The sequence below is a fragment of the Pyxicephalus adspersus genome, chromosome 9 (genome assembly GCF_032062135.1).
Source record: "Pyxicephalus adspersus chromosome 9, UCB_Pads_2.0, whole genome shotgun sequence".
In the NCBI taxonomy this organism is placed as follows: domain Eukaryota; kingdom Metazoa; phylum Chordata; class Amphibia; order Anura; family Pyxicephalidae; genus Pyxicephalus; species Pyxicephalus adspersus.
In genome coordinates this window covers 9,175,596-9,189,121 of record NC_092866.1, presented here as the reverse complement: position 1 = coordinate 9,189,121, position 13,526 = coordinate 9,175,596, and the positions used below count along the sequence as shown (strand labels likewise).

General features: G+C 40.2%; 1 protein-coding gene across 1 annotated transcript in view; it reads left to right on the top strand.

Moving 5' to 3' along the window:
- The window catches only part of CDH13 (cadherin 13), a 433,078-nt gene that overhangs the window by 408,585 nt on the left and 10,967 nt on the right, over window positions 1-13,526 (top strand). Inside the window, exon 13 of the mRNA XM_072422511.1 lies at window positions 2,134-2,352. Coding sequence (XP_072278612.1) covers window positions 2,134-2,352 — 219 coding nt within the window. The remainder of the gene's footprint in view (window positions 1-2,133; window positions 2,353-13,526) is intronic.

The following is a 13,526-nucleotide window of genomic DNA, read 5'->3' as shown; positions in this document are numbered from 1 at the left end:
TCCTAGAATTTTATGAGGATCAATTAATTCACTATCAGCCATCTCTCAGCTCGTCTAACTCCTTAGTAGTGAAGTGTAGAAAAGTATGAGTATGCATTACTGGTGGTGACAAGTACTTTAGATGTGGTTTTCCAAGTTCCAATAACCTTTGCTGTAATCCTTGGCTTAGGAGGGGCAGCCCCTGTTATTTTTTGCATAGTTAATAGTGGAAGGGTGTCCAACTATCCTGGGAAGACCACTGAGACCTAATGGGCAAGGCAGTCCAAATACATAGAACATTAATAAACTGATCTGTGGAGGCTTGTTCCTGCAAACTATTGCATGTTACTACAATGTATGATAATAGCGGTGCTTTGGCTGCCCCATTGGGTACCCCACATACTTCACAAAGACCACAAGCTATTGTGAGAACAGATTCTCAGGTGGAGAGTATTCACATGTCTGTCTTTTAATAAATTGATCTAACAATTAAATAAAATATAGTGCATTTCCTCCACCAGAAAATATCAGTTCAATGGTGTCTAGTGCATTATTTTATGTTCCATGTTGGAGAGTGTGAGGAATATCACATGTTCCCCTGTATAAACCTTGGTAATATTTTTGGCAGAAGAAGAACACAAAAGAGAAACAGAAAATGTTTTTGCCTGTATTTAAACCTGCTGTGGACAATTTTAACTTGACTTTATGGTGGCCATAAACATAAGGAGGTCTCTGTGTCTGCACCCAGGCTACTAAAGAGTAATGGTCACTGGCCAATGGCATAGAGTAGTGGTGGTCAGGGAGTTGGTAGAGACACTTCTGATGCCTAATTTTTGTAACCTTTCTCATTATAATTTTCCTTGTTGACTTTTTCAAAGCCCAATGAACTGTAGACCACACCGAAAAAAATGACTTCATATTTTATTAGAAGTTAGGTTGAATTTTGTAAAATGTTTCCTCTTTTTTTAAATATCATATTTGTACTCCTACTATACTATTAAATATTTTATCATAGGGCATTAAAATGTATTTCTCCATCATTTACAATTTAAAATAGAACATATCTGATTTTTAACCACTGTTAAAAAAAATCTATCCTGAGGAACATTTCAGAAATCATTTTTGTATTGAGGGATTTGTTCCCCTTTGTTGAATAAAGTAGTCCACTTCCAGCCTATATTTGGATTGTACTTTTTTTTTCGTATGCAGTTCTGCTCCCTCTCGAGTTTAAAGATAAGTCACAGAAACTCTCGTCAATTAAAAATCCTCCCAGATGTACGGCAGACTGTTCTGCGCTCAGTGTCATCGGCGGGAAGAGGTGACGGTATATTTCGTAGGATAGTGTTCCGGGCCTCTAGACATTCTGCGCTGAGTCTTGGAGATTCATTGTGTGCTTTTGTCAGTCTAATATTTTCTATTGTATCGTTTTGAGATGACAGGGAGCAGGACGGGAAAGTAATGTCTTCAGATAAGAGATACATACAGTTTGCAGTAATATAAAAAGTCTCATGGCACAGAATAAAAAAAGAAATTCTCTTCTGTATGGAAGTAAAAGCAACTCTGCCATCAAAGATCCAGCTTTATGTCTGTTACTAGTATATTCACTTAGCAAATCAGCTCCCTGCTGATTGGACAGTTTGGCTCTGACCCAACAGGGGGCATGTCTGACCTCTGCAGAGCCACCACTGCTTCCACACAGTGCAAGGATCGTTGTCTAGAACCGGAGACCGGATGATGTCTAAAGAATATACAACGCAAGACTTTGCACACCTTTTGTTTTGATGTACCTGGAATATATTGCTCTGATTTATCTTGAAATAAATGTTATATATGAGATTGCTTTGAGGTGCCATGCTAATGATTTGCAGCATTCACCAGGTTATTTCACTCTCCTACAGCCATTCCTTTACACGTAGACCACCCTTTATTTACCGATCACAGCAGCTAGTTATCTGTAAATGGACAAAGAATGAAGAATCATACCTGTGAAAAGGGAAACTTTTTTATCAAAAAGTTCCAACGAATGATCTGAATTCTCCAATTAACGAACCCGTGTAAAGAGTAGGATGCAGATTCGGGCCCAGCAGTAGGCAGAGTTTAAAATGCAAACGTGTGTTCTTGTTCAATTAAAGGAGATCCTGTGGTTTCTTGCAGGTACCCACACACAAATCAGACTGCTGCACAATCTGAAGAAAAGCAATTACCTTGTGCCAGTGTTGGTGTCGGATTCTGGGAAGCCGCCCCTGTCGTACAGCACAGACGTTACGATCCAAGTGTGCTCGTGCAAAAAAGGCATCTTAGACTGCAGTTCAGCTGACGTCCCTCATGCCAGCCTGGTCCTCGTCCTCCTGTTTACACTCTACAATCTCTTCTGTAAGTAGAATCATTCATGTTGTGTTATAGTGATTTAATATTTGCATTAAAGTGAACCTGTCTCTATGAAAGTGTATATAAACTCTAACCGTGAACTTCTCTTATTTGCTCCCTTTTGGTCTATATATTTGGCATTAAAAGTACTTTTGTATATCGGTTAGGTAACTGCAAAAATATTTCTATTGCTCAAGTTTAAAATCAAATGCTGTCCTGTGTTATATAAAACTAAACATAATGGAAACTCAAATGTCCCCAGTCCATTGTGGGAGCCACCATCTTCCACTTTATTTCTTCTTTTCTGCATCCAGATGTTGTTTGGCCAGGACAGGATGATGTTCACCCACAGGGAAGTTGGTAGTGATGTGAGTTTTGACAGCAATCAGGCAGGTCTAAATACTTCGGGCAGCATGGTGGCTCAGAGGTTAGCATTCTGGCCTTTGGAACTCTAGGTCCCAGGTTCAAATCTCAGCCAGGGTGCTATCTGAAATGAGTTTGCAGGTTCTCCCCGTGTTTGTGTCGATTTCCTCCCACATTCCAAAAACATACAGTTAGTTTAATTGGCTTAACTCCAAAATTGACCCTTAATTGTATTAAAGACATATGACTATGGTAGGGACTTTAGATTGTGAGCTCCTTTAAAGGAACGGCTAGTGAGATGACTATGGACTTTGTACAGCAATGCATAATATGTTGGCGCTATATAAATACTGTGTAATAATAATAATCATATATATTGCAGAAGAGACATCACATGTCCCATTCTGCAAAAAAAATCACTCTAAGGAGTCTTACTGGCTCTTCAAGTCCTGATTTTGTTTTGAACAGAAGTAAAGCTGTGAAGTCATAGGTAACAGACCGTTGGTAATAACCAGGACAGACCTTGTTCCATTTATCTGTGCCAACCAGATTTCAATTCAAAATAGGAAAAAAAGAAGATTAAATATAATATTCCTGTGGGGTCTCGGTGCTGAGCGTCGTTAGAAGAAGCAGCGTCTGCTTCCAGATAAAAGTTACGGGTGAGCGGAGAGCAAGAACATTGTTCACAAATGGGAATCTGAAACAGAGGATTGTGCAATACTTGTTAGAGTGAAAAAGACTAGCAAGTGAAAATTGCAATCTAGCCAAGCCCAAAGATTTGTGGCAATGCTGAGGTCACATGGGAATAACATATACTTTCCTCCAACCAGAGAGAGTTTGCATATCTGTCCGAGTTGTATTGCCGTCTGTAATCACATTAGAACGATTTTCCTTGATTTGTGTCGCTTGGACAAGGAAGAGGTATCACCGTGTCTGGAAGCCAGACTAATACAAAACCAACAGAGGTTCCAAACTTGTAGTTTGTAGCATTTTTGTTACATTTTGTCCCAGTAGCTGGATCTTGGACAGAAAATTATGTGAAATTGACCCAATGGGAACCAATGGAGAGATATTACATAATTTTCTGTCCAGCACCTTGTTACTGGGACGAGGGGAACAATGAATGACAAGAAGGAACAATAAAAAAATCATTCAAAATTATATAAAAACATAATCAATAGTAAAAAAATAGCACCCTTCGTCAGTACATTTCTCTAGAGCTCTCTGTTCGAATGCAAGCAGTAGCCTAGCTCTTGGGAAGAATGCAAATATCAAAACACCTTGATGGCTAGATTCCAGTCTGACTTCATTTGCATGAAGATTGCCCAAGTTAATTGCCACATGCAATGCAGAGCCTCAATCCTTAAAAGAATTTAAGGAGTGGGCAGGCTGGAAAGGAAAGGACTAGATGATACTAGATGTCCTGCCGCCACAAAATGTGGTAGGCTCTATCTGACTCTATTTCAGGAAAAGATGGCCACCTTGGCTGCCTTGGCAAGTGTAATGAGTTGCACAAAAAGTGCAAGAGCAGCAACCTATCTTACCATCTTTCTTTACTACATGGTTAAATATTATGGACACCTGACTATCACATCTATAATAGCCTATTGGACTTCCCATTTCCAAGCCATAACCAATAATATAGAGTTAGCTTTCACAAGTTTTCTGACTTTAACAAAATTATGGAGTACGTCTGGGGAAAATTGCATACTTTTAGTAATAGAATGATTGTGAAGTTTTCCTAAAGGTACTGCAACACTTAATGGCATTCCTTTAGCATTGCATTATTGTAATTTAATGTTGCAGAAAGGGCCCCCCAGTGCATACATGATTCAAGATGAAAAAAGACATGATAATAGCTGTGGGAGAACATTGGTGATGCAGCAAATATGGAAATAAATTATTTCAAATCATGTGGTATCAGTTGGCAAATGTTTTCAATCCTGGACCAGATCTATTTCAGGTTTGCTGGAACACCCAGGTTCTCCCATGATAGTTTATATTCTCGAGTCATGAAGAGCTTTATTACATATCACTTTCTTGGGTGTATCTGCTATTCACTTATGAATACACCATTTATTAATTGTTTACAGTATGTTGTGCCTTTAAATAAGACATGCTCTTCAGAGATCAGTCTGGTCATGACACCATGGCGTTCCTTCTAACAATAATCTCCACCTCCTCTTCATCAGAGAAAGCCTGTGCTGTAACTAGCATGGCACACGTAAAAACCTTTATAACTTTACTTTACGTGCAGTTTTTATCCTTTAATTAAACAGAATGAGGTTCCTCCACTAATTTCCCTCTAACAGACTCCCAGCACATTAGGGGCTGTTCTGTAATAACAAACAACCGGTATTATTATAGATCAGCAGATGAATTCCTCCCCATCTGAACTGCTAAACACTGGCTGAAACCAAGCAAAAGATAATGAGCGTATGGGGAAAGGAGCGCGAGGAGCAATAAAACATTGCATGTAAAGTAACCATAATTATATACTTGTTTAACCGACATGAGCTCACGGCTGTATTGATAAGGAAGAAGATTATTACAGATAGGTTTATATCTCAGCGGAAAGCTCAGGTACAAACACACTTCAATACATGCAAAAAATCCAAATACTGTAATACAATTATTACTTCGGAATTTCCGGAGGGGCATATAATTGGTTCCCAACAGAAGGAAAAATCATCTTTTGAAAATGTTTGTAGGCCTCTAGTATGAGTTGTTTTTCTCTGTATACACCATATGGCCAAAGTTTGGTAATACCTGACCATCATGCTTACTTTATAGCCCAAACTAGGACAGCCAGCCAAATTATTGGCCCTTACACTACTTTTCCTTGTTATCTTTATGCTAACCCTATAACTCTAAGCCCAGTGTTCTCCCCAGACCCTTTTAGCTTGGTGTACCACCCGAAACTTTTCAGTATGCATCCGGCTGTTTTTGAGTGGTCACTGAAAATTTGAACCATAATACAGGGCCACCACCCACCTACAGCTTCTTCCCACCCAGCCTAAAAAAAAATTCCGTAGAGAATACTGAATTGGAGCGATCTTGCGGCGAATTCGGACGTTCTTGCCTAATGAATTTTAAGCGAGAACGGTCAGTGTAAATTCGCCGATCGAGGTTGAATTTAAAAAAGTTGTGCAAATAACCTCTAGTGCCGCGGATCACACATCCGCCTCGGGCCACATTTACTGATAATATTTCCAGCACTAGAGCTTAATTAACCTCTGGTGCCGGGGATCACACATCTTCTCAATGAATGCGGCCTGAGGCGGTTTGGCGAAATCAGTTCGCCGAATATTTGCGAAACAATCTGAAGTTTGAGGAAATTTTTTGCGAGAATGCCAGAGGCATTCCTGCTCATCCCTAATACTGAAGCCCTTTAACATATGAATTACTTATATTAGTAGACCCAGTACAATTAGGTAGAACAAAGAGACCAAGAAAGCTAGGGTTTTTTAGTGCGCCAAAAAGAACTTATATTGTGTAAACTTGTCAATATAACCGAATAAGGTTACAATGCATATTAAGGCATAAACATACAATGCTTTGCTCACTTTTCCATACAGTCAGTGTGAAAAGGTAGTTGATTAACTACTACACGATTGTTCCTAATATGGAAATGATAGTTAACAACTAGTATCTGGTGTGTTTCGCCATTTGGCTTTCTTAGGGATATGTAGCGTACGACTTGTGATAATTTGGTTGCCAAAACTACTCTTGGTAGGACTAGAATTAGTCCTAGTGGAAAATAGGTCCAAGAGGGTCGGAACAACCATTTGGATGTAGAGGGTAAAAGTCCCGTGCCAAGAAGGGGCTCTTTGTTAAGGCAGAGCTTAGTGGGTTACCTAATATGCAGGCAAAGGTTAGAACAGCTTTTACACCTAGCTGTTCTAACTTTCTTGGCATGCACCTTTGCCTGCGTATTTGTTTAACCCAAACGACTGTTCCAACCCTCTTGAATCCCGTTTCCATCACTAGAAGTTTAGCATATATAGTAGTTGAGCAACTACGTTTTCACATTGACTGTATGGCAAAGTGAGCAAAGCATTTCATGTTTAGGCCTTAATATGCACTGTAACCTTATTCAGTTATATTGATAAGTGTACACAATATATGGGTTTTTGCCACACTAAAAAACCCTAGCGTTCTTGGTCTCTTTCTTCTACCTAATTGTAATCTTTATTAGGAGAGCGGCTATGCATACATCTTATGAGTGAATATTGATTAGCAAAACCCTTTGAAAAGTTCCATTAGTGGACTCAGTGCCAACCCTTCCTAAAAACCTTAACACTCCAAAATGTAAACTCTTTATCACGTGCACATCTCCTATGCTAAAGATCCATTCAGATTTACAGTAACCCTCAGTGTTTTGCTGCACGCTAAGCTGCAATCCTTACCACTGTATGAGAGCAACTGAGAATTATTTTGTGCAGGTGCATGCATGTGGTTGCATTCACATTGCAGTTGCAGTAGTTTGTGGTAAGATTCCTGGACATGTAGCCACTGGCTGCCCTTGAGTGGCCAGCCACTTCTATTGACTTGAATGTAGATGCATTGCAACTACATTGAGCTGCTATAGTTGTATTGCGGTTATTGCTAGAGAACCTGAGATGTTCCATAATCTTTTGTAGTGCAGTGAACCACACTGCAACTGCATTCAATCACACAACAAAACATTTATTAAATGCTGCAGTTGACTCTAAAATGCTCCTGGATGCACCCCGGATCAGCTACCCATGCCAATTTCACAAGTTTTAAATAGGATTAGCTGTCCTGAAAGCTTTGACACCAGAAATGCTTACTTGGCCTCAATCTTGGCTTGCAATTCCAAAAAATCTTGGCTCACGATTCCTTCCTAATTATGTGGGCTGATGTCTATCATGCTTAACCTCCAAAAACCAATGTTCTCCACTTTAGTGGAGCAAAAGAGGGTAAATTGGCTTTCCCAACACTTATAAACATTGCCCTATGATGGTTGGTTGCAGGAGTAGTGCTCACTACTGCAGAGGTTGTAATATTGGTACATAACTAGCATTTAAAAACCAATATTTAAAGACAACCAACAATTACAACTTTTAATAAGTCATTACTACTAGACCTGCCATATAACTCCTTATTCAAGCAACAAAGAAATGTGTCAACTGAGTCTGCAAACACATTCACACCGCATCACTCAGGTAAAAATGCACTTTAAAAATAAATGACTTAAAAACATTATTTCATGTTGTAACACCTTGATTTTTTATATCCACATCTGCATAGCGTGGGCTAAGTATTGGGCGGCATTCAACTATCTCACCCCAACTGTGTTTACTCGCACTTGGCGGCAACTTTCTCCAAAGTCTGCTGGAGGTGTGATTGTGCCATCAGCAGTTCCATTTATAGAACACAAAAGTCAGGAAACAACCATATGACTCATATAGGAGCATATTTATTTCCTTCTAGCAGATATACACTGTTTCGTAGTGCAGTTCCCAGGATCATAACAACAACATTGTATTTCAGCTAATTAGTTGTTTATGAATCTAGATCTTCCAGTTCTGCAAAAAAAAAAAAAAAACATTCCCCAGACTATGAATGCAAATGTCAATATCTGTTTACAACATTTATTGGTATTTGACGTTCAAACTTGCTTGTATATGAAATATTGGGGGGACGGGGTTCTTTTGGGATTTATAGGGTAATAAAATGACCACTAAGATCTCACCTTAGCCAAGTGCTCTGGAAGGGCCCTTTCCATTACCCTTTGGAAAAAAATGAAGATTCCATTCAATGATGATGATAAGTTTAGTATATGTATGAAAAATGCTACAAGTGTGCTAAAAACAGTGTTTCTTTAAAGCAACAGTCGCCAACTCGTGGCCCATGTTCTAAAAAGTAATGTATAAAGTATAATAAACCACCGACTACCATGTCTCCTGTATGGATCGCAGCCTTAGGGTCGTGGCCCAGAGACACAACTCGCCCACTCTCCTATTGCAGGTTCAGACCTGCGATAGGAGAGTGGACGGGTTCTGGTATCATGACGTCATTCTGAGGGAAGTTCCTTCGCCATTGAGTGACAAACGGCTCCCCGCACATGCACGGTCTGGAGTCCGTAAATTTAGTGGTCCATGAGGTCCAAAAAGTTGGCAACAACTACTTTAAAAGTAAAATGAAGCCCTAGGCAGAAAACTCATGTCTGAGGTGGAATACTGACCAATTAACAACATTTTTAAAATTACCATTTTGTTCTTAAAAATAAGCATAGCTTTTTCATGGTAAATTCCCTTTCATGCACCCACATGTGCATATTAGTGTACCGCGGTCAGAGTCTATTAAAACAGAGACTAAGGAGCCACCGATGTTCACCAGAATGCCCCACTTAGGAAGGTGCACTTTGCCGCAGATGGATCTCAGGTTGCATCTCACAAACAAAAGCAGGCAGCCATAAAGTGAGATACCAGTAGGTAATGTAAGAACAAGTCCAAGGACAGAATGGGCTGTAAGTGGACATAGTCAGGAACAGGCAGAAGTTGGTAACCTGAAAAGCATGAGGTAGGTATCTAGCAACAAGCACAAAGAGTTCCTGGAACAAATGGAGCCAAGGGGTCACAGGAGGCACGTGGGTCAAATAAGGCATTCGGGTCATGGACAGAAGAAGCAGAGGAGTTTGCACCAAGGACAACTTGTTGGCTAATGCTAGATCACCATGTGGAACCTGAAGGGAGAGGGAGCCCATCAATGTCTCCATCAATGCCACCATTACCATTGATGCAGAATCAGTGGTAATGGAGACACATATTTCCTACTGATAAAGAAGGGCTAGTCCCCTTTTAGCTTTGGTCTATGGGCTCTGGATATGAAGACTGCTAGATGTTAGCCAAATCTGGAAAGCAGCCTAAGGTGCAATGTTGCTCTTCAATAGGCACAGTGAGTGAGTGAGTGTTGTTACCCTAGGACAGAAATTAAATTACTGGCAGCATCACCAGGTGGAAATCAAGAAAAGAACACCTTGCAAAAGGAAAATTGATGCAGCCACTACATATAAGGATCAATAAGCTGCATTGTATTACATTTTTTTTCTTGAGTTTAAATACACTTTAAGAATTTTAAGCAGGCAAGCAATGAGTTAAACGCCGACTAAAGATACAGAACCAAATTAACTTGTCCACATATTTAGAAATTGCTCCAAGTGTCACCTCTGCGAATCGACTTGTTTTGCTTATTCCTTAAAGCCTAGATACCGCTGTCTATTTAGGAATCGTTTCAGGGCCTTTTAGCGCTGATGATCTATATTCTTTTGATGTCGGTAGTGTGGAGTAAATTTCAGAAGTTCTGACATCAAAAGAAGCACAAGACAACTGGTGAGAGAGAGTAAGTGGCTCTTGTGCAGATTCATTAATATAAATTGAATTTTTAGTCTATAGCTGTATAGGCGAGAGGCCGCAGACAATAGCCAAGTACCTTCTATCAAAATTATTCCAGCTTTAGCCTCCTCTAAGATACATTTATCTTACTGCTCAGTTGGTTTCAAAAGCAGCTGCCGTCAGTCAGTCTGAGCTCTGGTATTATGGTCTAATGTAACAAGGTATTATGTAAATACGGTTATAAAGTGGCCCTGTCTCTATCCTAAAATTGGCAGCTAAATGTATAATGATGGGCTGAATACTTACCTGTACAGTAGGTGTTGAGGGAAAGCTTCTTTTGCTCTATTAATGGTGAAGGGGTCAGTGGAGGAAGAAAGAGCACATGTTAGGGACATACTGTTACACCTATTATTTGTGTCCCGGGTTTCTTCTCTGGTGCACAACCATTGGAGATTTGTTTTTTGCTGCAAAAGCTGAAGCCACAACCAGTGTTCCCCAATGATCTTTTGTGAGCTGTGAGATTCCTATATACCCGTGGCCCCCACATGCCTCTGTAACCCCCTACTCCAGTGACCCAAGTGACTCCATGTGCACCCTCTGTGCTCCTTGTTTCCTACACTGATGGTTCTTGACTATACCCAAAGGTGTTCACCCTGACTGTGAGATTGCCTCTTGTCCTGTGGCTACCTGCACTGATGTGTGTAAGGGGCATGGTCCTGGGAGTCAACCATTGCAATGTCCTTCAATCCTTGCAGGGTTCTCTGGTGAGCACCAGTTGAGCTTTATTACTGAGCTTCTATTGCCTAGACTAGCTGTTGTCTATTGAATCTGAGTGCAACAAACGTATCCAACACATGTGGATGGATAGCAGTAGCACAGAAAGTTTTTAAAAGTATGGCTGCCATGGAGCATCTTAAGATAGATAGTGTCTCTTTAAAGAGGCCCAGTCACTAACATTTCTACTTTACGGAGTGCAAACTACACATGCACCACGATCAATGTACAATTAAAAAAAAATATTTAGCAGGATCTTGGCTGAATAGATAAACTCCATCTGCTTGCATTTAAGGTTTATTCCACTTTGAATTACTAGTTTTTAGGCTGCTTTATTAACCCTCATAATTTATTTTGAATTTATATTGAATAGTGGATCAAGGACAAGTATACAGATTGGGAAAGTCAGATAGATCATTGATGACACTTATGTGTATGCTTATTATGACTCATAGCACTAATGCTGAGATGAGGAAAGGGAAGGTCATCATGGACTCAGCCAACTAACATTTCAGAGGTCAGCAGTGGAAACTTTCCTTTTAAACCAGTTATTTTATCTCTTATAAACATGCCAAGAGCAGCAATGTTGGGTGTGTGGGCCAGGATTAGAAGTACACAGCAAGATAGATTGTAGAAGAACATCATATGAATGAGCAATAAATTGAAAGGGAGTATAACGGCATTGCTCTAGCAGTCTCCGGCAGTATATCTAAAGCATCTGTCAGTCTCATGGGCCAGGTCTACAGTCCCCACTGCCATATCCATAGTTTTTGACCATCTCCACTCTCCAGCTGTCTCCAATAGCACGTCCACAGTCCCCATCTTTCTTCAGTAATATAAACACAGTCTCCAGCCATCTACAGTATCATGTCCATAGTCTCCATCTGATTCCAGTGCCATATCCATTGTCTCTGACCATCTTCAGTAGTATGTCTACAATATCCAGCCATCTCCAGCAATATTTCCAGTCTCCAGCAGTCTCAGGTACCATATCCACAGTCTCCAGCTGTCTCTAGTATCATGTTCACACTATCCATATGTCCCCAGTACCATATCCATAGTCTCCAATTTTTCCAAGTCTCATGTCTACAGTTTCAAGCTGTCTCCAGTATTATGTCCATCGTCTCCAGCTGTTTCCAGCATCGTGTCCATAGTCTTTGACCATCTGCAGTAGCATGTCCACAGTCTCCAGTGCCATATTCATAGTCTTTTACAATCTGCAGTAGCATGTCCACAGTCTCTAGCTGTCTCCAGTATCATGTTCACACTATCTATATATGTCCCAAGTACCATATCCATAGTCTGCAGTTTTTCCAAGTCTCATGTCTACAGTATTACGTCCACAGTCTCTAGCTGTCTCTAGTATCATGTTCACACTATCCATATGTCCCCAGTACCATATCCATAGTCTCTAGTTTTTCCAAGTCTCATGTCTACAGTTTCAAGCTGTCTCCAGTATTACGTCCATCATCTCCAGCTGTTTCCAGCATCATGTCCATAGTCTTTGACCATCTGCAGTAGCATGTCCACAGTCTCCAGTGCCATATTCATAGTCCTTTACAATCTACAGTAGCATGTCCACAGTCTCCAGCAGTCTCCAGTTTTATGTCCACAGTTTCCAGTATCATGTCCACAGTCTCCTGCTGTCTCCAGTACCATATCTACAGTCTCTGACAGTCCCCCATTGCAGCAATTATGTGTATAGCAATTACATAAAAAGAAAACAGCTCTGATAAAGCAGAAATAAATGCATACCTACAGAGACCCATTTCTACTGGAAATCTTCGTTAATCAACAGGTTACCCAGATTTAGAATAAATACTTCACGCTACATGGATTAATCAATCTACATAAAAATCATCATTTCTTCTACAGCGACAGCTCTTCCAGCTGTGAAATGGGGTCAAAGTCGGCACAAATAAAACATGTTTGCCAATTCAATCCCATCAGCCATCTTGTGAATGACACAAGGGCCCATCGTACACTATCAAATTAGCAAGACATCCCAGGGTGCAAGGTGTTGTGCTCTGAACAAGCAAATCCTTGCCACATAATGACCTTAATTTTAAATGCTTTATTGAATTAATTGCAGTTAATTATGTGTCTGTAGCAGGAGACTTGGGAATGGTAAGACACGAAATACCGATAACAGGGGACCAAAGAGTAATTTTTTATTGGTTCATTAGGCCTTCGATGTAAAAGCAAAAAAAGAAAAAGATGAAGACTGTCTGTTCTGAGCTCTCCTAAGGAAGATTTTTGCCTGGCGGTCCTTTTGACCAATTCTTTGAAGTCCGTAATAATGTACCGGCATGCATTTCTTGCTGTATATTTATCTGGGCATGGGGGAAGGGGGTAACAAAAATTCTGTATGTATCAGTGTAACATCAACTGCGAAGAAATCATTACTCCTCAAGTCAATAGTGATGGCAAGGATAGCAAGAATGATCTCTCTTTGCCTTTCACATCTCCATTGCTGTTGATAACATTACAAAATCAGTATTTTACTAAGAGCTTTTATTCAGTGCAGGACTTATATTTTCTGTTGCCTAATGCACTCTCAGAGGAGACCCCCGACTGTTCCCAGCAGAGTCATGATTTTCACCAGGCAAAGTGCTAAGAGGTTTCATGTCAGAGGAAGCTAATCTGTGGTTTTACGAACATTAACACACCCCAACTACAGAA